General features: G+C 41.1%; 2 protein-coding genes and 1 long non-coding RNA gene across 7 annotated transcripts; all 3 read left to right on the forward strand.

The window, feature by feature from the left end:
• The first annotated feature begins 3,105 nt into the window (after positions 1–3,105).
• On the forward strand, positions 3,106–4,125 carry LOC139190432 (uncharacterized). The gene has a single exon (XM_070810729.1). The coding sequence runs from the start codon at positions 3,106–3,108 to the stop codon at positions 4,123–4,125; it is 1,020 nt and encodes a 339-aa protein (XP_070666830.1).
• Positions 4,126–7,497: 3,372 nt separating this feature from the next.
• On the forward strand, positions 7,498–16,411 carry LOC108172077 (uncharacterized). Of its 5 annotated transcripts, XR_003767815.2 has the most exons (9): positions 7,498–7,969; positions 8,125–8,261; positions 8,740–9,082; positions 9,245–9,298; positions 9,902–9,959; positions 10,085–10,204; positions 10,313–10,397; positions 10,544–10,605; positions 15,965–16,411. It is a non-coding gene; the product is annotated as an uncharacterized lncRNA (long non-coding RNA). The 5 variants fall into 5 exon arrangements; XR_003767813.2 differs by having other exon boundaries at positions 8,740–9,298; positions 10,544–10,615; XR_003767811.2 differs by having other exon boundaries at positions 8,740–9,298.
• A 1,869-nt stretch (positions 16,412–18,280) lies between these two features.
• On the forward strand, positions 18,281–20,297 carry LOC103415267 (anaphase-promoting complex subunit 8-like). Its single transcript, XM_070810982.1, has one exon. It carries the CDS (start codon positions 18,473–18,475, stop codon positions 19,958–19,960), a length of 1,488 nt encoding a protein of 495 aa, XP_070667083.1. The 5' UTR covers positions 18,281–18,472; the 3' UTR covers positions 19,961–20,297.
• The last annotated feature ends 6,262 nt before the right edge of the window (positions 20,298–26,559 follow it).

Below are 26,559 nucleotides of genomic sequence, written 5' to 3' on the forward strand. Positions count from 1 at the left end.
CCAGTCAACCATCCAGCTCAACCCTCTTTGAATGCCAACCGTTGGAATTTGAAATATTTTTTTTGGACGAATTAAAAAAAAATCTAATTTTTTCCCTATAAATACCTAAGTCATTCCTATACCATTTCTCACATACTTTTCACTTTAGGGTTACTCATTTTCGCGACACGTGTTACTCGAAATTCTATCCGAAAAATTATTGAGATTACATAAAGATAAGAAATTTGGAGAGTTACTCACGTTAGCGACACATGTCACTCGAAATCCTATCTAAAAAATTATTTAGATTATATAAAGATAAAAAATCCGGATGCTTATTCATTTGGCGACAAGTGTCACTCAAAATATGTCCAAAAACCTTATTTTTATGTGGTAGTTTAATTTAATTAACTATATTAATTCGATTAAAATAATAAATTATGTTTGATTTATGGCTCTTTGGCCTTTTCGGTTGGAGATTATTTTTTTGTCAAATAACTATGTTTGACCTATGGCTCTTTAGCCCCCTTGGTTGGAGATGATATAAAATATGATAGGATACTGTTCATTAAAATATAATTTATTTCAGGACTATAAGGTTAAAGGAGCCCTTTGACCCTTCTTTGATTGGAGATGGCCTAAATGGTCTAATTTGAGATTTCTTGCCAGCCCGCAATGCCTTGGATATGATCTTTAAGCATGCCCTTGGATATGATCTTTAAGCATGCTCAGATGGATGGAAGAAATCCCAGAACAAAAACTCACTGGGCTTCGAACAAATCGTATAGCCTTCGTTCCAGCACTGAATCGATTCTTCCTCACTCAGATCAATCAGTTAATTAGCATGTTTGTTTTTAATATAATATCAGTTACCATACTAAGGTGTAGGAGTGGCTTGAAATTACTAAACAATGTCATAGACTGCATCATAATCAATGAAAGCGTTGGGGTACTTAATCTATTTGTACCATGTTTCTAATATTGATGAAACATATATGCATTAGTAGGCTTTGCCTCTAAATATAGCACTACTCTTTATAATTGTAAGTTTTAATCCACAATTCCGAATATTCAAACTACCATGCCAAGAAAAAATATTTGGGTTTTTCTAAAAAAAATCATATTTGGTCCACTTGAGGTAACATTGCAGCCCAACTTCGTAGACGGGGCTATTTTATCAAAGGTGGCTAGTTTCTCGTGATACGACCCGGGCCATCGTTTTATTTGAGTGTTTATCATTAATAGCAAAAACTTAATATCCAATTTCATAAATATTAATTTTATTTTAAAAAAAACTTTCAAGCAGAAAACTCATATGGATAGACCTAGATACCCTCAAAATCTAAAACCTAACACTTAAATAGATCTCATCGGCATTGTTGTTCAAAGTGCGAGGCCACCAGAGAAGGATTTTAAGGGTAAGGACGCTGCAGCCAGTAAAACATCCTCTACAGTCAAACCTAATGTCGTGAGTTCCACAGAGAACTAGTTGAGTAAGTTGATTGTTTGAGAAGAATCACTCTCTAATTCAACAAAAGCGAAACACATTCTCCTTGCAAGACTAATACCTTCAAGTGCCGCCAACATTTCAATCTGGGTAACAGACCTAATTCCTACATTGTTCCATGCACCAGCAACAGCAAATTAAAGCAACTTGCCAATCCCTAATAATTACATCCACTCCTCCCAGACTACTCTCTAACCTTGTAGCTCCATCCACGTTCACCTTAACCCAATTCTCTCCAGGAGTCTTCTACCGATGTTGCAAATTTGCCGTGGCGACGACGAGCGAGAGACAGCTGCCATAAATTATTGTAACCATGCAATAGCCCACTAAACAACATCAAATGGGTGACCAATCCTACCTTTCCACACTCTAGAATTTCATGCAAACTGAATTAAAATTCTTTGGTTTATATTTATTTGGTTTTAGTTGTGAGGGTTTAATCTCTTCAAACAAAATTTGAGGGTTTAATTCATTGAATTTAGTTTATGTTTATTTGGTTTTAATTTTGAGGGTATTTAAGTCTATTTAAGTAAATTTTCTGTTATTTTTGAAAGGTTTTATAAAATGTGACATTTATGAAATTTGATGTTAAATTTTAGCTATTATCGATAAAAACTCGTTTTATCTTAAGCTTCAATTGTTCGGGCAGACGAAATGACGTGTTTCGAATCGTTTTTTTTTAAGGAAAACTAATGAAAATAGCTTGAAAACTTTGAGTTTTAACGATAAGAATAAAATAAAGGGTAAATTAAATAGTATCAGGATTGACTTTTTAGTGTAAAAATATAGTTTTTCGTTAAACCTCGGTGTTAATAAATTGCTTGTTCTCAAGCCCTCTGTCTGATGTGGGACAATTGGGATTCCAACACTTCTCCTGCATGCTAGGTGGAGCCATGTTTGGGCTCATCCATTTGCGCACTCTATCTGATGTGGGACAATTGGGATTCCAACATTTCCCCCCGCACGTGCGACCCCTACATGCTAGGTGGAGCCATGTCTAGGCTCACCCATTTGTGCACTCGGTCTGATATGGGACAATTGGGATTCCAACACTTCCCCCGCACGTGCGACCCCTACTTGCTAGGTGGAGCCATGTCTGGGCTCACCCATTTGCGCAGGGCCAAGGGAGTCCACCCCTACATGCCTAGGTGAAGCCATGTCTGGGCTCACCCATTTGCGCACTCTATCTGATGTGGGACAATTGGGATTCCAACACTTCCCTCCGCACGTGCGACCCCTACATGCTAGGTGGAGCCATGTCTGGGCTTACCCATTTGCGCACTCGGTCTGGTATGGGACAATTGGGATTCCAACACTTCCCTCGCACGTGTAACCCCTACTTGCTAGGTGGAACCATGTTTGGGCTCACCCATTTGAGTAGGGCTAAGGGAGTCCACCCATTCATGTGGCACGGGCCCATCCTTGGGTCTGATACCATGTTAAATTTCAGGTAAACGAGTCAAAGACCCCACTCCAATAACACCGATACTATTTCCACTTGATCACCTGCTCAATCGATCAGGTGTGAAATTTTATTACAAAAAATCAAAAATGGATGAGAATGAGGGATCTTCATCCCAAGGCGGTGGCGGCTGGCCTTCAACAGCCACAAGATCGCCATGATACACCTGTTTTGGAATTGCCGTGGTCTAGGGTCGGACACGGTAGTTCGGGCCCTTAATGGGCAAATAAGGGAGCACAGACCCTCTATGATCTTTCTATATGAAACAAAGATGAAAGATCATAGAATTACAAGGGTGATAAGGCGTATGGGATATTTTAATGGTTTCGATGTGGCTCCGGTTGGTAATGCTGGAGGTTTGAGTCTTTGGTGGGATGATTTGATCCAGGTAGATGTGATGGATTCCTCTAAACATTACATTGATGCCCGGTGCAGTATTGCAGAATCGCATACTATGTTCCGGTTCACAGGGGTTTACGGCACGTTGTATCGAGCGGAGAATGAGGAGTTCTGGAGGGGTATGATTCAAAATTTTAGCCCGGATCGAATTCCGTGGATTTGTGAAGGAGACTTTAATGAAGTTTTATGGGATCATGAGAAAGCGGGAGGTGCTGCTTTTTGTTACAATAGTCCAAGATACCTAGAGGAATTCATGAATAAGGTGGAAATTATGGATCTCGGTTTCAATGGGAAAAATTACACCTGGAGGGGGATTCGCAATGGTCAGTTGGTGGAGGCTCGCCTTGACAGGAGTTTGGTGAATGCGAGCTGGCTGTCCTCTTGGCCAAATTCTATGGTCACTAATGGTACCTGGAGGGGATCCGATCATAGTCCAGTGTTGGTGAAGTTTGGGTTTCAACCTGAAAAGCGAAAAAAATTGTTTCGTTTTGAAGCTTTTTGGACAAAGGAAGAGGAGTGCAGAGATATTGTGCGTGGAGCGTGGAATGTTGATAGAGATGGGAATCCCCTTGAGCGATCGAATTCCAAGATTAACTTTTTCCGTGCAGCTCTGATTAACTGGAGTAATGGAAAGTTAAAAAATCGCAGTAGGCAGATAAAGAAAATGGCGGACCAGCTGGGTGTTCTGCAACAAGATTGGAGAGGGCATTCTAAAGAAATTGAGGCTCTAGAAGTTGAACTAGACAAAATATGCAAACATGAGGAATGTTACTGGTAGCAGCGATCTCGTGTTCAATGGTTGAAGGAAGGGGACGCCAACATGAAGTTTTTTCACCAATCCACCATGCATAGAAGAAGAAGAAATAGTGTGGTTTCCTTAAAGAACAACAATGGAAACTGGGAGGTGAATCCAACACAGGTGAGGAGGCTTGTCGATGAGCACTTCGTGAATCTATTCACTTTGTCGGGACAGCGAGAGTGGGGAGATCTACTTAGCTGCGTCAATCATATGGTTTCAGATGAAATGAATGAAGCCCTCTCGAATCGGGTCTCGACGGATAAGTTGAAGATTGCAGCTATGCAAATTGGGGGTTTGAAGGCCCCTGGACCAGACGGATTCCCCGGAATATTCTACCAGGCCCATTGGGATATTCCTGCGGCGGATGTCAACGAGATTATTGGAGCGACGATGCATGGGCATGTAGACCCAAGGCGTATCAATGCTACTCATTTAGTGCTAATTCCGAAAGTTCAAAACCCGGTTTCTATTTTGCAGTTTAGGCCTATAAGCTTGTGTAACTACTCTTATAAGGTTCTTTCCAAGGTTTTGGCCAATCGTCTTAAGCAATTTATGCCGGCTTTAATTTCTCTAACCCAAAATGCCTTTGTAGCTGGCAGATTGATTCAAGACAATATTGGCATTGCACACGAGTTGTTCCATTTCCTAAAATCTAGGAAAGCGAGACACAAGTTTAAGTTGTGCGTCAAGTTGGATATGCACAAAGCCTACGATAGGGTTAAGTGGGACTTCTTATTAGCAGTGATGGAAAAAATGGGGTTTGATAGTACATGGAGGACCTTAATCTTGGGCTGTATCTCGACGGTGAATTTCGCTATTCTCCTTAATGGTCATCCTGGACAGAAATTCGTTCTTTCCCGTGGGCTTCGACAGGGAGACCCGCTATCTCCTTATCTTTTCCTTTTGGTTAGTGAGGTTCTCTCGATTCTTATTCAGAAAGGTTGTGAGAGGAAACAGATTAATGGAATTCAAATGAGCTCATCGGGTTCGACAATTTCCCATATTCTCTTTGCTGATGACACTCTTATTTTCCTCAAGGCGGAAGAGGACAATTGTAGACAATTAATTATGCTGATTGATGATTACTGCTTGGCTTCGGGACAACAAGTTAATAAGGAAAAGTTGAGTGTCTACTTTGGTGCAAATGTTCCTGTTACTTTTGCCCAAAGGTTGACGGTTATCCTCGGTATGGTGAGAGTTGGAGAGTCGGGCTTATACCTTGGTGTTCCGGCTATCTGGGGGTGGTCAAAGAAATGTGGGCTCGCCTATGTCAAAGGAAAGTTGTTGGGCAAGCTTCAAGGATGGAAGAAAGCAAGTCTTTCACAAGCAGGGAGAGAAGTTCTCATTAAGGCGGTGGCACAAGCCATTCCAGCTTACCCAATGAATCTGTTTAAATTTCCCACGACTCTGTGCAGCGAAATGGATGCCATGATCACCAATTTTTGGTGGGGACAAACCGAGGGTGCGAATAAGATCCACTGGTTATCACGAGAGAAGTTGGGTCGACCAAAAGAGGTGGGGGGTTTGGGACTAAGGAACTTTGAATCGTTCAACGAAGCCCTGTTAGCGAAGCAATGTTGGCACCTGTTAATGGAGCCGATGTCTTTATGGGCGAAGGTGCTTAAAGCCCGCTACTTTCTGAATTGCTCTTTCCTGGATGCTAAGCGGGGAGGAAGAGCTTCTTGGGCGTGGTCGAGTCTTCTTGTGGGAAGAAATATTCTCAAGGAGGGTGCTCACTGGCAAATTATGAACGGCAATCATGTTCGAGTCTGGATCGATAGATGGCTTCCGACTATCCCAGTAGGAAAACCATCCCCATTGGGCTCGGTGCAGGTGTCAAGAAACTTAATGGTTAGCTCTTTAACTTGCCCGGTCACGAAGGAGTGGGATATTGATTTACTGAAACCTTTCTTGGAGTTGGAGGAGTTTGATGCGATCTTGGAGACACATCTTGGAGAACCAACGTTAATGGATAGGCTCGTGTGGCCTTTTGAGAAGAGAGGTATGTATTCGGTCAAATCTGGCTATCATTGGGCGCATCAAAGTCTTCTGCCCCAAAGGAGCCTTAACTCTCAATCTTCTGCTTCTGTTCCCGGGGCTCTGTGGAAGTGTATCTGGCAGCTGGAGGCTCCCCAAAAAATTCGATGTTTCATGTGGAAAACCCTGCACGCGGCGATTGCAACTATGGCTAATCTATATCAACGCCACTCCTCCACAACTTCTCTATGCCCCATCTGCCAAATGAGGAATGAGACCATCATTCACCTATTCCTTGAATGCCCGTGGGTGGAAGTGGTTTGGTTTGGGGGTTCTTTGAATTTACGAATAAACCAAAATGAGATAACAACTTGGGCCTGTTGGCTGCTTCAAATGTTTGATTTAGCGAATGGTGCGAATGAGGCAAGAAATCACTTGTTTTCTTATATTGCATTTACATGCTGGCATATTTGGAAAGCAAGGTGTAACTTTCAGTTCAACAAACAACACATCTACCCTCCTCAAGTTATAGCTGCTATCTGTTTTTCGGTTTCTGCCTTCAGGGAAGCAAAATCAAACCTGCCCCGTCCCCTTGTGGTCTGTCCGCAGGTTTCTGGTGGAGTGGTCAGTTGGGCTCCACCGAGTTCTGGATTCGTAAAGGTGAACGTTGATGGCAGTTGGGTTGCATCGGACGGGATGAGCTTTACGGGAGTTGTGGCCAGGGATGCGGATGGAAAGTTCTTGGCGGCTTGCAGGTATAAAGTGAAAGCCACAAGCGTGGCAATGGTGGAAGCAATGGCCATTATGCACGGATGCAACCTGGGGATCAGTAGAGGGTGGCGTTTGATTGTGGTTGAGTCTGATTCTTCTGATTCTATTTCCTGCTTAAAGAATTCAACAAGGAATGGCAGTTGGGAAGCCTTTCCTTTTATTGCGAAATGCAGTAATTGGGGGGGGGGGGACCTTTCAAGAGTGCACCTGGTCTTGGGTTCCAAGATCAGCCCATTCGGCAACGGATCTTTTGGCTTCGCGGCGTTGTAAGGAAGTATGTGATCTTATTTGGGTCCACAGACCCCCATCTTCCCTTGTTCATGTGTTGTGTAACGATGGTCTTCCTTGTCCTCATTAGTTTTTTGTAGTAGTGTGAGGAGGGACGCTTTAGCACTTGGTGCGGCTTCCGGATTTCTTGTAACCTCCTTATACTACTTTTTCTAGTCTGTGTTGTTGGCTGTTTGCCTTTGTGTGGGCCTTCCTGTAACCTCTGGCATCTTTGCCCGGATATTGATATATCTTGCTTCCAAAATTAAAAAAAAAACCTCAATGTTATTTTATATAAATTGCTTGTTCTCGTTCCCTCTATTCGATGTTGGACAATTGGGATTCTAACACTCCTCGATTTCATTCCTTCTGGTAATTTTTCCATTTACCCATTTCGTTTTAGTCTCTGTGAATACCATTTGAAGCTGCCCCATGATTGTAAACCTGATTTGTGCGTTCCTCTTATGTGGGTTTTCGTTGATATGCTCGTTTCAGCTTCGAAGTTCCATTTTTGGGCTACATTGGTTCATATATGCTTAAAATTTGAGAAACAGTTGATGGAATCGAAATCTCCCACTATATAGAAGTGTTGTTTTCTGTAATGATAATGCCTACAATGGTTCTCGAATCACTGTCACTGCTAATTCCTTTGTTATTATGTTGTATTTGTATCTCATTTAGTTCAAGTGTCCAACGTTGTGTCTTATACCAGAGCAAAGAAAACTTCCGGCCCAACGTGCGAAATACAAATATACTGGATGTGTTGCCAGATTATAGAAAAGAAGCAGAGGATCATCTCTCAAAAGCTGTAAGAAACAATGCATTGTGGCTTCCTGTAGTTGAGCATGTTTGTAATGTTTTCGGTTCAGTTCCTGATTGCTTTTTGTGGTTTTATTCCAGTGACCTCTCGATTCATTGTACTGTAAACTTTATGATTGATACGTATATTGTGTTTGGATGCAGGGTCCAAACAAGCAGATACTGTCAACTTTCGATGCTTGAAAGAAAAATGTGTTAGATTAAATATAGCGGAAACTAAAGAACTCAACATATCCAATCAACCACTAACCTTGAGAAGACATTGCAGCAGAAAAATAAAGGTTCTTCTCCTCTCAACACTATCTGTATGCACTGTCAATCAATGGGGCTTGATATTTTCTGTTTGCGTGTATTGTGTGAGAGTAGGGACTAGGGACCCTTTACTTATAACTTAAACAGTGGTCTTTGATAAGGATACTTCCCATCATGTAATCCTTATCAAAGTCATCAGTCTGATAACCCTTATCACTAATATCCAAAGCATCCATATCATATTGGTTAATACCAATTGCATCGGGACTTCTTTAGATTATATTTCAGTCTTTATACATTCCTTAATAACCAACAAGTATTGTCATACACAAACTCTTATGATCTCAATCCCTCATGCACGTGCTAAACAAGTGTGTAGCTCTCATTAGACTTACAAAATGGCTCAAGGCAACTTTTTATCTCTCAACTTGTTCTCAACTTGTTTTGCCTGTTGTTTTTCATGATGTGTGCGTCATTATGCTTACATAATTTTCATCATTTTACAAGGTACCGACAATGAGGCAGAACTTGTTGATGAAAGCATTCAACATGCCAAGGAAGCCATAACTCTTGATGTCAAGGATGGGAATTCATGGTGTAAGATCTAAAAAAGTTCTATATTCTTCGGTTTTGAGTAAGATTTATACTTGATAAGTTGTATAGCATGTAACACTTAGTTCGGTTTGCCATTTACCTTGGATGTTTGCTAGCGTGCTTATGGTTGGCTTAGTTTGACTGCTTGATGATACGTTTGTGACTGGAGATGCATGTCTTGCAAGTTTCTTTGTGACTGGAACTTGGGACCATTCGAAACTTCTGCAATCTTTGAAGGCATACCAAAATGCTATGAGTGCGTAAAGTAATCTGTTTCCTGCTGATGGATCTTCTGTGGTTATGGGTGTCTCAACGATCATGTTTAGGGGAGCTATTCATTTGTATATATGTTGTATTTCTTGTAAGTATGGATCTTCTGCGGTTAGAAGATGCTCTAATGTTTTATGTTGCGTATCAGGAAAAGGATGAAAGAATGCAGTCCAATCCAGACCTATATTTTAACTGTGCTACTGTAAGCTCAGTTTTCCTTGTGTTTTGTCTGAAATTACTCACAAGTTTCTCAATTTCTCAATGATGATTTGTCAGTCTTTGTCTCTATAAGTCAGCGTTTATATAGGTTAAAGATGGAGTTGTGCTAATACAAGTGGAGAGAATAGGAAACAGCAATGATAAAGGGGTGTGATATCCACACACCCCTTTTTACTTCTCACACACCCTTCTAATTTTCGACCGTCGGATCAGATGAAATGAAGAAGATCAACGGACATAAATTAATAATGGGTGTGTGAGAAGTAAAAAAATGTGTGTGGATAGCACACCCCATGATAAATTGTTTTCTATTTCTGTTTTTGTTAAGTTTGTATAAAGTAACTTAAGTTGCATGAATCTTAGAAAGACATGCTGCCACCTGATTGGGTCCTTAGTACTGCTCAATATCTCATGTTTTGCACAATTATAAGATTGGGTTATTTGGGTGCCTTCAATGTTGAGATTAAGTTGGAAACTGGGGACTAAGCACACTTAAATAATATGTTAAGGATATTCTACGGCAAACAGTTTTTAGATCAACATGATATATGTCGGTTCTTGACCTTATATAATTTCTGTTTTACAGGGGCATGCTAGATCTAAACGACTTTTGTCATTAGGATCATCTCTGGCTGCTGTAAACTGTACGCTTCATTACTCTTTCATGCATTTTGGTTTATTGTGATTTGTAATTTTCATTGAGCCTGGCTCATTGCCCTTTCTTTCCCACGGGAATATACTAATTTTCTTTGTTTGCATCTTCGATTAGTGAACTCCTCATATCGAAGAGCTACTGTAGATATTCTATCAGAGGGTCTGAACTGAACAAATCAGTAGCACTAGTGGGAAAAGTGCTATTCTTTATTAAGCATGACAATGTTGCTCCACTGTAAGTCCTCTCGAAGCACCTTTCTTTTACATCCACTGTGAGTGCATTTGAATTGTCAGTGCTTTTGCTTTGTTCTTGACTATTTTATCCTTTCATCTCCCTTGTTAGGTACTACGTGGCATGCGATTCAAATCAAATATGCTTCGTCGTGTCAGTTTATGGCATTCAATATGATTCCGCAAGACTTAGCAGCGTAAGAATAAAAGGAGAAATAGAAACCACATACTTTCTTACATCCCAAATACGGATTGGTTTGACCTTCATTTGTATTGAGCAAATATGTTATCGTCTCTCACCAATTCAAATGCTTAAGGGTCAAACTGTACCTTGTTCTCACAGAACAAAGAAGGAGATCAGCTAACAATACTGGAACCTTTTCATCGGCATTTCAACTTTTCTTGGTAAGAAAAGGTACTCAACAACAACAACAACAACAACAAAGCCTTTTCCCACTAAGTGGGGTCGGCTATATGAATCCTAGAACGCCATTGCGCTCGGTTTTGTGTCATGTCCTCCGTTAGATCCAAGTACTCTAAATTTTTTCTTAGAGTCTCTTCCAAAGTTTTCCTAGGTCTTCCTCTACCCCTTCGGCCCTGAACCTCTGTCCCGTAGTCACATCTTCGAACCGGAGCGTCAGTCGGCCTTCTTTGCACATGTCCAAATCACCGGAGCCGATTTTCTCTCATCTTTCCTACAATTTCGGCTACTCCTACTTTACCTCGGATATCCTCATTCCCAATCTTATCCTTTCTCGTGTGCCCACACATTCCACAAAGCATCCTCATCTCCGCTACACCCATTTTGTGTACGTGTTGATGCTTCACCGCCCAACATTCTGTGCCATACAACATCGCTGGCCTTATTGCCGTCCTATAAAATTTTCCCTTGAGCTTCAGTGGCCTACCACGGTCACACAACACGCCGGATGCACTCTTACACTTCATCCATCCAGCTCGTATTCTATGGTTGAGATCTCCATCTAATTCTCCGTTCTCTTGCAAGATAGATCCTAGGTAGCGAAAACGGTCGCTTTTTGTGATCTTCGCTAGATTGCTCCGATCATTAGTGTGGATAAGTATATAAATGGATAGAGATAGGAAAGCAAACACAAGATGTACGTGGTTCACCCAGATTGGCTACGTCCACGGAATAGAAGAGTTCTCATTAATTGTGAAGGGTTTACACAAGTACATAGGTTCAAGCTCTCCTTTAGTGAGTACAAGTGAATGATTTAGTACAAATGACATTAGGAAATATTGTGGGAGAATGATCTCGTAATCATGAAACTTCTAAGTATCGGAGTGTGGTGTCGTCTTGACTTGCCTTATCTGTCTCATAGGTAGATGTGGCATCTTTTCTAGAAGTACTCTTCCTCCATCCAGGGGTGGTATCTTTAACTGGTGGAGATGCACAAGGTAATGTATCAATTTCACTTGAAGCTTACTTGTAGTTTCAAGCTTGGTCAAGCGCGATACAAACCATGTAGTAAGAGTCCCCCAAGTCGCTGAGCTAGGGGGTCTGCTGAAAGAGGTGACAGACAAGGTAAGCAATCAGAGCTCCGACTGATTGTTCACCTTCTCCCCATCTTGCAGCAGCATGAAGGATAAAGAGAAGAAAAATGAGAAGAGATGATATGAGATACTTTTGCTTTTGAAGAAGTAACTTTCCACAGGCTTATTCTTGAACTGAGCTGGAGGGTTTTCTGGTTTCGTCCAGAGTATAAGGCCGACTGAAGAATTTGAGGGTCAAAACAAGTCCATCAAATCTAGAGTACGTTCTACCCTGCTGATATGGGATACTTGTGCTTTTGACAGAGTAATGGATGTATCGGCACGTGTGCTGTTACGCTTGTCTCCACATGCTTCCTTATATCCTTCGCACTTGCCCTATCTGTTCCTCAAACAGATGCGGAATCTTCCCTGGAAACATAAGATGTTGAAGATGAGTACTCGAGAGCAATGCCAGGTAAGTAATCAGGTAAGGGGTTCCAGGCAGTCAGTTCCTGGCTGGAAGCTTGATTCCAAGTGCTGACTAATTGCTCTCTTTCTCCTTGTCTTGCAGGTAAAAAAACAAGGCCAAAGGAAAAGACAGGGAAAAAGCATGATATGGGATACTCTTGCTTTTAACCCTGATGATATGAGATATTCTTGCTCTAGTATAGCTTGTTTGCAGAGGTATTATCGGGGGGAAAGAAAGCTGAATATTTCGAAAGGCTTCGTTGGGAGTGCCCTCTCAGATATGATGAAGGGTTGAGCATTTTTGCAGGTCTGCCTGTCCGTTGGGGATGGAGGTCGACATATATAGGAGTCTCCCTAACAACAAGTAGTAATGCTATTCATTTACCCTGCTTGGTCATAGCACGGTAGTGAGAGCTGCCAGTTTCACATGTTTTAGCTCTGTCAGAGCACTTTGAAAAAGTGGTCTGTGGTATCTGGCTCTCGAGATTCGGAGAACGATGCCTCTTCGATTTTTGAGAAAGCAATCATGCTGGGGGTCTGGCTCTCGAGATTCGGAGAGCAGTGTCTCTTCGATTTTTGAGGAAGTAATCATGTTGGGAGTCTGGCTCTCGAGATTCGGAGGGCGGTGCCTCTTCGATTTTGGAGCAAGCAATCCTGTTGGGAGTGTTGTCTCGAATGTGAGTAAAGGTTGGGCATGTTTGCTAGTCTACCTTGCCCCGAAGCACAAAGGTTGACACACAGGGACTTTCCAATTATCTAGCAATGGTACTGTTCCTTTACCCTCTCTTCGCTTTTGAGAAAGTAGTCATGTTGGGGGTCTGGCTCTCGAGATTCGGAGGACGGTGCCTCTTCGATTTTGGAGCAAGCAATCTTGTTGGGAGTGTTTTCTCGAATGTGAGTAAAGGTTGGGCATGTTTGCTAGTCTACCTTGCCACGAAGCACAGAGGTTGACACACAGGAACTTTCCAATTATCGAGCAATGATACTGTTCCTTTACCCTTGTGGGTAATAATATGGTAGCTAGACCTTCAAAATTTATGTGTCTAAACTTTGTTAGTTCTGTTTCTTTGCTATTCTTTTACCTTTCTTGGTCAGAGCGATGTAGTGGGAGCTGCAAGCTTCACGTGCTCAACTTTGGCAGAGAACTTTGGCAAAGTTATCTGTGGTACCCATGAGCTATTGTTGCGTGTGGGAAGTGGGTGATTGAACAATAAGATTCATGTGCTTTCTACTTCACCAGAAGTCTTCGACAGAATGCCCATAATTTCTGGAAAGCTGAGTGTGCGTGTGACAGGTGCTGACAAGGCTAGAATAGTAGGTGCCTCTTCGATTTCTGAGATCGGCCCTCGTGGTCTCTGAGCAGCCCAGCTTTCGAGAAAGAGAGCGCCTCTTCGATTGATTCGGAGAACGATGCCTCATCGATTTTTGAGAAAGCAATCATGCTGAGGGTCTGGCTCTCGAAGATTCGGGGAGCAGTGTCTCTTCGATTTTTGAGAAAGTAATCATGTTGGGAGTCTGACTCTCGAGATTCGGAGGGCGGTGCCTCTTCGATTTTGGAGCAAGCAATCTTGTTGGGAGTGTTTTCTCGAATGTGAGTAAAGGTTGGGCATGTTTGCTAGTCTACCTTGCCACGAAGCACAGAGGTTGACACACAGGGACTTTCCAATTATCCAGCAATGGTACTGTTCCTTTACCCTTTCTTCGATTTTTAAGAAAGTAGTCATGTTGGGAGTCTGGCTCTCGAGATTCGGAGGACGGTGCCTCTTCGATTTTGGAGCAAGCAATCTTATTGGGAGTGTTTTCTCGAATGTGAGTAAAGGTTGGGCATGTTTGCTAGTCTACCTTGCCACGAAGCACAGAGGTTGACACACAGGGACTTTCCAATTATCCAGCAGTGGTACTGTTCCTTTACCCTTGTGGGTAATAATATGGTAGCTAGACCTTCAAAATTTATGGGTCTAAACTTTGTTAGTGCTGTTTCTTTGCTATTCTTTTACCCTTCTTGGTCAGAGCGATGTAGTGGGAGCTGCAAGCTTCACGTGCTCAACTTTGGCAGAGAACTTTGGCAAAGTTATCTGTGGTACCCATGAGCTATTGTTGCGTGTGGGAAGTGGGTGATTGAACAGTAAGATTCATGTGTTTTCTACTTCCCCAGAAGTCTTCGACAGAATGCCCATAATTTCCGCAAAGCTGAGTGTGCGTGTGACAGGTGCTGACAAGGCTGGAAAAGTAGGTGCCTCTTCGATTTCTGAGATCGGCCCTCGTGGTCTCTGGGGAGCTCAGCTTTTGAGAAAGCGAGCGCCTCTTCGATTTCTGAGATCGGCCTTCGTGGTCTTTGAGCAGCCCAACTTTTGAGAAAGCAAACGCCTCTTCGATTTCTGAGATCAACCCTCGTGATCTCTAAGCAGCCCAGCTTTTGAGAAAGCAAACGCCTCTTCGATTTTTGAGCAGGCGCCTCTTCGATTTCTGAAGCTCCGTCGAGTGCAGATTTTTATAGGGGCTGGCATTAAGTTCCAAAGCACACTTGAATCTCCACCAGTAGAAGCTTCATTCTTACACTTCTAAGATCTTGATTTGTCCGACCTCTTCTCTCTTCAACACCTTTGAAAATGTCTGGCCCCTCCGACCATCGTTTCGACTTGAACCTTGTTGAAGAGGCAGCCCCGCCTTCTCCAGACAACATATGGCGCCCATCCTTCGTCTCCCCTACTGGTCCTCTTACCGTTGGGGATTCCGTGATGAAGAATGATATGACCGCTGCGGTGGTGGCTAGGAACCTTCTCACTCCCAAAGATAACAGACTACTTTCCAAACGGTCTGATGAGTTAGCTGTTAAGGATTCGCTGGCTCTCAGTGTTCAGTGTGCAGGTTCTGTGTCTAATATGGCCCAACGCCTATTTGCTCGAACCCGCCAAGTTGAATCATTGGCGGCTGAAGTGATGAGTCTCAAACAGGAGATTAGAGGGCTCAAGCATGAGAATAAACAGTTGCACCGGCTCGCACATGACTATGCTACAAACATGAAGAGGAAGCTTGACCAGATGAAGGAAACTGATGGTCAGGTTTTACTTGATCATCAGAGATTTGTGGGTTTGTTCCAAAGGCATTTATTGCCTTCGTCTTATGGGGCTGTACCGCGTAATGAAGCTCCGAATGATCAACCTCTGATGCCTCCTCCTTCTAGGGTTCTGTCCAGTACTGAGGCTCCAAATGATCCCCCTCCGGTGCCTTCTCTTTCTGGGGCTCTACCGACTGCTGAGACTTCTCCTAAGCAACCTTTGTGAAGGCTCCCTCTTGTGTGTTTATTTTGACTCATGTATATGTACATATTTGTAGCTTATCGGGGATATCAATAAATAAGCTTTCCTTCATTTCAATGTATTGTGTTAAATACACCAAAGCCTTCTTCGCTAAGTTCTTTGAATTTTCTTTTGTTGAAGCTTGTATGTTGAAGCTTTATGAGTGGAGCATGTAGGTTGGGGTAGTGTTCCCTTAATTTCCCGAGTGAGGAAAACTTCTCGGTTGGAGACTTGGAAAATCCAAGTCACTGAGTGGGATCGGCTATATGAATCTTAGAACGCCATTGTGCTCGATCCTGAGTCATGTCCTTCGTTAGATCCAAGTACTCTAAGTCTTTTCTTAGAGTCTCTTCCAAAGTTTTCCTAGGTCTTCCTCTACCCCTTCGGCCCTGAACCTCTGTCTCATAGTCGCATCTTCTAATCGGAGCGTCAGTAGGCCTTCTTTGCACAACACTGTCTAATTTTCCCTTAATTTTGTTTTCTGGTTCCCATGTTATCGGCAGTTGTACGAGTTCAAATCATTACATGTGGATTTCATAGAACAGTTGCTTGTGAACGGAAAGGCACTTGCTCCTCACGAAAGCCGTCCGTACCTCAATTTATGCACGCACAAACCATATACTGGTTTCGAGTGAAATATTTGCAAGTATTGTACTTTTGCTTAGGTTTTGTTTGTCTGCCCGTGAGTTTTTATGCTGTATTCTTTGTGAATAGAATAGGGAATGAAGAAGGACAAGGTGAAATGCCATCAGTGCAGAGAACAGGAAAATACTACTACATTTTAATGGATTTTTCTTTTGGCCCTCTATTTGGATGGAGACTTTTTTTTTGTGGTCAAAGGTAGAGAATAATATTACTCTAATATTTATATGGGTACATTATTTGCTTGCTATAATTTTGTATGGGTACATTATTTGCTTGCTATAATATTTATATGGGTACATTATTTGCTTACTATAATATTTATATGAGTACATTATTTGGATGGCGGCTTTTTTATATGGGTACATTATTTGCTTGCTATAATTAGTGAAGAACAATATTACTCTAATATTTATTTTTAAGTATTTATTATATTTTAAAAATATTATTTGAATTTGTTTAAACTTCATAATTTGTGGGACATTAAATGCATAAATGCATGAGCTAAATCTTTTAAATGATGTTAAGGACCTCGATCAAAATATTTAAACAAACAAGGTTTCAGTCTAACAATTAGGTTGATTAAGGACCGGAACCAAAATGACCTTATTTATTAAAACGAAGTCCAAACGGACGAATTACACCTTACAAAACCCCAGAAAGAACCATCACATATAAAAAAGACGTCACTTATGCAAATAAAGCATGAGTAATGGTTTTTTACTGTTGCAATTACAAAATAGTACCTAAATGAAAAATCATAAACGGTTTTTAACTCAAAAGGTAAAGTCCTCCACATAAACCCAAACAAAAGAGGCTAAAAAATGGCTAGTAGAGAAAACCTTTAGGGGCTGTTTGGTGGACTGGTTGGGATAGGTTGTGACCAATTAAAAGGGATTGGAGTTTAGTATGTTGTGTCAAAATGTGAGGTGAACCGCATGAATTATGAATCCACAATAGAGTAAATTATTTAACCTATCCATATAAACGAGTTGCAAGTCCTTCCTAATCAATTCATGCCAATCCAATTCTATCTTAAGGCCCAATCTTATCCAGCCACCAAATGGGTAATAGATGACCAGTTGCATCTGTCACATCCTGACCCAGGGTCCACCACATCCCGAGCCCTCTCCACCACCGTAGCACAATATTGTCCGTTTTGGGCTCCGACCACGCCCTCACGGTTTTGTTTCTGAGAACTCACGAGCAACTTCCCAGTGGGTCACCCATCATGGGAATGCTCTCGTGCGCTACTCGCTTAACTTCGAAGTTCCGATGGAACCCTAAGCCAGTGAGCTTCCAAAAGGTCTCGTGCTAGGTAGGGATGAAAATATACATTTAAGGATCATTCCACTAGGCGATGTGGGATGTTATAATCCACCCCCCTTAGGGATCCGACATCCTCGTTGGCACACCACGACCAGGTTTAGGCTCTGATACCAAATTGTCACATCCCGGCCAGGGGTCCACCACATCCTGGGCCCGCTTCACCACCGTAACACGATATTGTCCACTTTGGGCCTCGACCACGCCCTCATGTTTTTGTTTCTGGGAACTCACAAGCAACTTCCTAGTGGGTCACCCATCATGGGAGTGCTCTCGTGCGCTACTCGCTTAACTTCGGAGTTCCGATGGAACCCGAAGCCAGTGAGCTCCCAAAATGCCTCGTGCTAGGTAAGGATGAGAATATACATTTAAGGATCATTCCCTTGGACGATGTGGGATGTTACAGCATCTACCCAGGAACCGGAAGTGACCGACAACCCACATTGCCAATTCCGCACCAAAAGATAACACTTGTGGGGCCCCTAGGAAAGAGCGATATTGTGAATGGTGAACTGGTTTCTCTCGAGAGGGAGTTATCAACCCTTCGCAAGAATGGGACTATTGATCCTTTTGGACTCTACTTGTATGGCCTTGTGCTCAAAGACAAAGGCAGCAAGAGTCTTGCTCTTACAGTTCTTGTGGAGTCTGTTAATAGCTACCCTTGGAACTGGAGTGCCTGGTCGGAGCTGCAGTCGTTGTGCACTACAGTTGATGTCTTGAACAGCCTTAAGCTCAATAACCATTGGATGAAGGACTTCTTTCTCGCCAGTGCTTATCAAGAACTGAGGAAGCACAGTGAATCCTTAAAACAATATGAATACCTTAAAACAATATGAATATCTCAAGTTCTATCACTTCTTTCCTACGCCGCTTCCAAATGGGCGGCAGAGCAGCTCGTCGGCATCATCGAGCAAGACCCGGTAAAGTTCACGCCTGCGAACACGAGATTCCAGCGCGGGAGCTCCAGCATCCGGCGCAGATTCCGCACCAACGACATCACCTCGACGCCGGCTGCCGGCGTGTCGTATGTGTCCACTCCGGTGATGGAGGAAGATGACATTGTGGACGGCGATTTCTACCTCCTTGCTAAGTCGTATTTTGACTGCAGGGAGTACAGAAGAGCTGCTCATGTGCTTCGTGATCAGAACGGAAAGAAGTCGGTCTTCTTACGCTCCTATGCTCTTTATCTGGCTGGAGAAAAACGGAAAGAGGAAGAAATGATAGAACTTGAGGGGCCCCTAGGAAAGAGCGATATTGTGAATGGTGAACTGGTTTCTCTCGAGAGGGAGTTATCAACCCTTCGCAAGAATGGGACTATTGATCCTTTTGGACTCTACTTGTATGGCCTTGTGCTCAAAGACAAAGGCAGCAAGAGTCTTGCTCTTACAGTTCTTGTGGAGTCTGTTAATAGCTACCCTTGGAACTGGAGTGCCTGGTCGGAGCTGCAGTCGTTGTGCACTACAGTTGATGTCTTGAACAGCCTTAAGCTCAATAACCATTGGATGAAGGACTTCTTTCTCGCCAGTGCTTATCAAGAACTGAGGAAGCACAGTGAATCCTTAAAACAATATGAATATCTTAAGGGCACTTTTGTTTTCAGTAATTACATTCAGGCTCAAATTGCAAAGGCACAATACAATCTCAGGGAATTTGAACAAGTTGAAGCAATTTTTGAAGAACTTCTCAGGAATGACCCTTATCGAGTGGAAGACATGGACATGTATTCCAATGTGCTATATGCAAAGGAGTGCTACTCTGCACTAAGTTATCTTGCCCATAGAGTATTTATCACTGATAAATACAGGCCTGAATCTTGTTGTATTATCGGAAATTACTACAGCTTAAAAGGGCAGCATGAGAAGGCGGTTGTGTACTTTAGGAGGGCACTCAAATTGAACAGAAACTATTTATCTGCTTGGACCCTTATGGGTCATGAATATGTTGAGATGAAAAACACCCCAGCTGCTATTGAGGCATATCGACATGCTGTAGATATAAATCCATGTGATTATCGAGCTTGGTATGGATTAGGACAAGCTTATGAGATGATGAGTATGCCCTTGTATGCTCTTTATTACTTCAAGAAATCAGTATTCTTGCAGCCAAATGATTCTCGGTTGTGGATTGCTATGGCCAAATGTTATGAAACTGAACAGCTGCACATGACTGAGGAAGCGATGAAGTGTTACAAAAGGGCAGTTAATTGTAATGACAGGGAAGCAATTGCCCTGCACCAACTAGCAAAGCTAAATTCTGAACTTGGACGTTCTGAAGAGGCAGCTTATTACTACAAGAAGGATTTGGAGAGGATGGAAGCCGAAGACAGGGAAGGACCAAATATGGTAGAAACCCTGTTATATCTTGCTCAATACTATAGGCAGCAGAAAAGATTTGAAGAATCAGAGATCTACTGTACCCGTCTTCTAGATTATACTGGCCCAGAAAAGGAAACAGCAAAGAGCTTACTTCGAGGAATGAGAATAGAACAAGCTGGTGGTCCTTCAATGGATGTTGAGCACTTTCCTCCCTAATTTAGTCATGATGTATGAATATGAAAATGCTCTTGTGGAGAAGAAGATGCCCAAAGAGAATTGGCTCTAATTTAATAGATTATACAAGGTTGGTATCGGTTTTGATTGATGTAATTTGTCATTGGGGTATCAAATCCTAGATGAATTGGTATGAATGTTGATTACAATAGTCTGAATGTTTCTATAACTACTGCATAACTGCCATGTGCAATGGTGCTAAGCTTGTTATCTAGTTTGAGAATCGAGATTAGTGAAGGCATATTCTAATGGTACTTGAAGGGTAAGGCCTTCAAATACATGTATGAAGAATGATATATTGATAGTATTGAAAGCACAATATGAGAGAAAAAAAAAAAAAAAAAAAAAAAAAAAAAAAAAAATAATTATGGGCAAAACCATCTCTAGCACTTACTGATTTAAAATTCTGTACTTCTCACGTTTAAGGTGCTCGTAGATCAAACGATTTCTTCATGAGTAATTTTTTCTTCCACGCTTGCCAACAATACATTATAAATATAATACATCGAGTAAATTGTAGCTATGGTCTCTTAACATTAATTCAATTGGAGCAATGGTCCCTCGACTAAAAATTCATTACCATTGGTCACTCAACTCATCAAAATGTGCAACTATGATCCCTCAACTAAAAATCCATTACCATTGGTCCCTCAACTTTAATTCAAGTGGATAAATGGTCCTTTAACTTTAACCCAATTGTAGCAATGATCATTCCAACATAACTCGTTTCAACAAAAAAATTTGACGTAGTTGACGAAAAGGACCATAATTACACACTTTAATGAGTTGAGGGACCCTAATTATATAAATGGTTATTCTAACATAACTTATTTTGACAAAATTTTGACGAAATTGATGAAAAAGACTATAGCTACACATTTTAATAAGTTGAGGGACCAATGGTAATGGATTTTTAGTTGATGAACCATTGCTCCAATTTGATTAAAGTTGAGAGACCATTGCTACAATTTACTCTAATATATCTGAAGCTAGCTATAAGACCACAATGGAGTAGGATTCTCTCCCCTATTTTTTTCCCTCCCATTCCCTCCCCTCCTATTTGAACGGTCACGGTTAAGCCACGTCAACATCTTATATTAATTTTTTTATAGAAAGAGAAAGACAAAATAGAGAATGTGAGAGGAGGGGATGAAAGGGGATGGAAAGAGGAGGTGAGAGAATCTTAGTCCTAAGACATAACTTTTGTTGTGCTTTTAGACGTGCGGAACTGAGATTAAGATAACAATCACACCCCAAGACCAACTACAGTTGAGTAGAATAAAATAAACAAGAAATAAAGACAGCGACATATTTATGAGGTTCAGCAAAATCTTGCTTACGTTCTCAGAGAAATATTGCTCTTTAATATGAAAATAAAAATAGTACATGAGATGCTCGAGTTAAATCAACATAACCCTAACCTATAATTCTTGTACAACATAAGGCCTCGTTTGACAGGTCGGACTGTACTGACTATTTATGTCGGACATGATAAATAGTCACCGGATAGTATTGACTAAATTAGTCAGGCGTTTGGTGCAGTATCGAACTATTTACTGTATTATTTATACTGTACTTGGTATTATATCGGATAGGAGAATCAAACTTAAAATAAAAAAAAAAAAAAAACAGAAATCATCTCTTTTCCCAGATCTCTTTGCTGCAACCCCCAAATCCCTCCCTCTCTCCATTCTTCTTCTTCGTCTGCTCCGCCATTTTCAGCACCACCATTGACAACTCCAGCTACAACTTCTCCAAATCCTCCACCTCCTTCTCCGTCGCCTCCCTCAAATCCTTTAAATCCTCCATTCCTCAAAACCCCCAAATCTACGACCTCTCCGAGATCCGCTCTGCGACCTCCAACTTCCTCCCCCACCACCGCCTCTCCTCCTCCTCCTGGCGTTGCTCCATCCGCTCTGAAGACGCCGTCGTCTTCCAGCGCAAGTCCCGCAACCTGAAGAACCCGAGCTACACCGTCTTGTGGTCGAGTTAGAGAAGGCGAGAGAGAGGGGGTCGAGTTCGAGAAGGCGAGAGAGAGGGCAAGAGAGAGGGGGTCGAGTTCGAGAAGGTGAGAGAGAGGGCGAGAGAGGGGGTCGAGTTCGAGCGGAGAGCGAGCGGAGAGGAAGGAGAGCGAGGCCGACTAAATTATACCGTGAATTTGGATGGTATAAGCAGTCAGGTAAACGCCAGATAAAAAACGTGGGCCCGGATTATTTAATCCGGTGCCTATTTAATCCAAACGGTACCAAACACCATACACCGTATTATTAGTACCATCTGGTGCCCTATACGATATGCCAAACAGGGCCTAAAAGTAGTACATGTACATGAGATGCATTTTCCACAACCATTGAGATTGAAGAAGGAGAAGAAGAATTAATTATTCCATGGTATAAATTGATGACAACCTGGCTAACTTAGCCGGCATGCAGCAGCAATTCTTAAACATATGTCCAACAAAAAAAAATGACAGGTAATAACAAAATATGACTAATTTACACAATAAAATATGATTAGAATAATTAGTTTGGTCTAGTTTGAAACGGTCTCGGTTGAAACGGACTCGGTTGAAGACTGCAAAGGAGGAGTGGTTGATTACTCAAGTCTTGGTTTTATTGCCTCTGATATCAGGGAGTTGATGGCTGAGTTTGTTGAGTCTTCAATTTCGTATGTTCTTTGTTATTGTAATGTTGTGGTTCATTGCCTAGCCAAGTTAAGTTTATTTCGTAATGATTCTTGTTTTTAGTTTGAGGAATCTCCAAATGCTCTAAGCGTGGTGCTCAATTAAGACTAACAACCTAATGGATTCATTCAATAAAATTATCGCACTTCTTTCCAAAAAATTATTCTAATCGTATTAGTCATATTTTGAAGTTATCTGTTTTTTTGTGGTTGAAAGTGATAAGCCATGTGCTGCTGACATGATGAAATGACTATTCTAAATAAAACCCATGAAGTCCTGTCGAAGATGCTGATGAAGATGGGCAGAAGAATATTGCATGATCTCACAACTAGACAATCACTTTATTGTAGTTATTTATTGCATGCATGTGCTATTGTTTATTGCATGCGGGTGTATGTAAAACTGTATAAAGACCATACTGCTATTGAAGTAGATAGAGGTTACTGAGCTAAAGTATATTCCTTTATGGTATCAGAGCCCAGTCTAACGACAACCTCAAAACACCCAATTTTTTTTTTTTTTTAACTTGGAAAATTTGAGTTTAATAACGTTTCTACAATTGTTGGGTGTAGTATGAGTTTGATAAAGGAATATACTTTAACTCAGTAACCTCTATCTACTTCAATAGCAGTATGGTCGGCGAGCAATGGCAGAGGAGTTTAATGCACTCCAACGCACAGGTACTTGGACACTTGTTCCCTGTTAGCCCCATTTCAATGTTGTTCCAAACAAATGGGTGTATCACATCAAGCGTAAGTCTGATGGTTCCATTGAATGGTTCAAAGCACGTCTTGTTGCCAATGGGTTTCATCAACAGGAAGGTCTTGATTATGGGGAAACTTTTAGTCCAGTTGTGACTCATGCCACCATTCGCCTCATACTGTCCGTTGCTCTTCACTTTCACTGGCCTATTCGTCAACTTGACGTCCAAAATGCCTTTCTCCATGGCACACTGGCTGAAGACGTTTTTATGAGACAACCATCAGGCTTTGTGGACCCTCAATATCCTACTCATGTTTGCAAGCTTCGTCGTTCTTTATACGGCCTTAAACAAGCACCCCGGGCATGGTTTCAGTGTTTTTCTCATCACTTGGAGGACTTAGGTTTCCTTGCTTCCACTGCCGACTCCTCCCTGTTTACATATTTCAATGGTGCCACTATTATTTATCTTTTGATTTATGTAGATGACATTTTAGTCACTGGGAATGATGCAGCTCACATTTCACGTCTCATTGCTCAGCTTGGCCTATTATTCTCTATGAAAGATCTTGGGCCCCTTAAATTTTTCCTTTGCATGGAAGTCACTCGTACACCTACTGGCATGTACCTTTCTCAATCCAAATACATTGTGGATCTCCTCCGTCGCACCAAGATGACCGACTGCAAGCCAACTTCAACACATGCTACTGCCGGTCGTCGTCTTAGTCTTCATGAAGGGGAACCTCTTTCAGATGCCACTGAATTTAGAAGTGTTGTTGGTGCTCTTTAGTACCTTCTCTTCACACGTCCTGACATTGCTTTCGCGGTTAACCAAGTTTGCCAATATATGCATTCACCGACAATCACACATTGGGCTGCTGTTAAACGTATTCTTCGATACTTAAAAGCAACACATGATCATGCCTTTGTCTACACTGCTAGTTCCCTCACTCTCACTGCGTATGCTGATGCTGATTACGCGGGGGATCCAGATGATCGACGATCCACTGGAGGTTACTGTATTTTCCTTGGTAGTAATCTCATTTCGTGGAGTTCCAAGAAACAAAGAGGAGTCTCTCACTCTAGCACAGAGGCCGAATACCGTCAGCTTGCTTACACCTCTGCCACTCTCTCTTGGTTCCGAAACATTTTTCGTGATCTTCATCTTCATCTTCTTCCTCCACGTCTCTGGTGTGATAATATCAGTGCTATCGCTGTTGCCTCTAATCCAGTCTATCAAGCTCGGATGCGACATGTCGAGGTTGATTACCATTATGTGCGGGAAAAAGTCACTCGAAAAGAAATTGTTGTCGGTTATGTTGCCTCCACTGATCAACTAGCTGATCTTCTCACAAAAGGCTTGTCATTTCTCCGGTTTTTGTTTTTGGTTTCCAAGCTTCCTGTCCGTTCCTGCCCACTCAGCTTGAGGGGCCGTGATAAGCCATGTGCTGCTGACATGATGAAGCCATGTGCTGATAAGCCATGTGCTGCTGACATGATGAAATGACTATTCTAAATGAAACCCATGAAGTCCTGTCGAAGATGCTGATGAAGATGGGCAGAAGAATATTGCATGATCTCACAACTAGACAATCACTTTATTGTAGTTATTTATTGCATGCGTGTGCTATTGTTTATTGCATGCGGGTGTATGTAAAACTGTATAAAGACCATACTGCTATTGAAGTAGATAGAGGTTACTGAGCTAAAGTATATTCCTTTAGAAAGTAGTCATATTTTGAAGTTATCTGTTTTTTCGTGGTTGGAAATGAATGTTAATATTTTTTATCCGTATTGAAGGAAAATATAATATTATTACAATATGGTGAAAGTGATGTTACTATTTTATATTAATATTCAAGTGTAAATAAAGTTTGATAAGCTCGATTGCCAATTATTTCTCTTGCAGCTTCTGTACAGTATGGCGTCGTTCATTTAGAAACAAATCCAATTGTTTTTATAATTCAAACTAATAAAAAAATTATTAAAATTATGGTCAAGTTGTATTTCTTGAAAAAGTTTCAAGTTTGACTCAAATAAATAATGTGTAACTTTAATACTTAATTATGATCGGCTTTTTCTATTGTTTAAGCTCCTAATTGCCATCCCCTTATATTTATAGTAGAATATTGTTGTATTGAATAAGAACCATTGAAATATAATACAATGGTTTCATAATTTATTCTTTTAATTTCCAACCTATGGTAGCTTTTGTTTGTTGAATATGATATATAATTTATTCCTTCGATTTTCAACCTTTGATCGTTCTTGTATTTTTTTTTTTGGGGGATGATCTCATTCTTTTATATGTAAATAAAGTATTTTCACCTTAAAAACTTCATAAGTGGAATCAATATTCTCTTAGTTTCTATTTGAGGATCATCTCTACAAAAAAAAATCATCCGAATCGAATACCGTTTAAACATTCAAATGCATCATAAGAAATCAACCGTGTAGGTAACAAGTAACATATTCATAATGAGTTGTTGATTTGTTTGATATATTTGGATGACTAAAGAATATTTGATTCGAATGATTTTTTTACGAATCTAAAATCAGTTTGAAGTTTTTATAGATGGTGTTAGTTTATAGTTTTGGTTTGGTTAAGTAACAAGTCTATTGGTGTATGACCGAAATTCTAAAATTTTGGTTTGCTTGTTTTGGCTAGGTTTATTGGTGTTTGCACTTTTGTCTCCCCTTAAAATGATTCAAAACTAGTGAAATTCTATTAAATGTATGTGTTTTTATCTCTATACATACACTGTGCGAGGGATTGAAGCTCAACTAGTAATTAAGTGATTACAAAATGTTAGATAAAGCGGATTAGAAATGCAATTCATTGGCATTACAAAAGCATGTGGCCCTTAAAAGGATTTGCAAATTACTAATTGGGATGAGTCATTTACAAATCCTCCACATATGCCTTTGTATGGTTTTGTAGTGCACTTTCCAGTCTTCTTTGTACTCAATTTCTTCATCTTCCTCTTGTAACCTAAATCCCTTGAAATTTGGAAGTCTCTCACCTCTTCTTTCTTCTTTTTTTGTTTTTTTTTTTCCTAAAGCAATCGAGGATCGTGTTTTTATTTTTATTTTTAACAAGCAATATTATCTACATTAAGGGGGGTTGATTTAGCCTCACAATGGGCTAGTAATAATATGATTCAAATTTGATTTTGGTGATAATCAAACCTAAGACCTC

Source organism: Malus domestica, chromosome 13, assembly GCF_042453785.1.
Source record: "Malus domestica chromosome 13, GDT2T_hap1".
Classification (NCBI taxonomy): Eukaryota; Viridiplantae; Streptophyta; class Magnoliopsida; order Rosales; family Rosaceae; genus Malus; species Malus domestica.

Bases quoted from the DNA above. Each gene is read 5' to 3' on its own strand.
- LOC139190432 (XM_070810729.1), top strand. From the start codon at position 3,106: ATGATACACCTGTTTTGGAATTGCCGTGGTCTAGGGTCGGACACGGTA.
- LOC103415267 (XM_070810982.1), top strand. From the start codon at position 18,473: ATGGAGGAAGATGACATTGTGGACGGCGATTTCTACCTCCTTGCTAAG.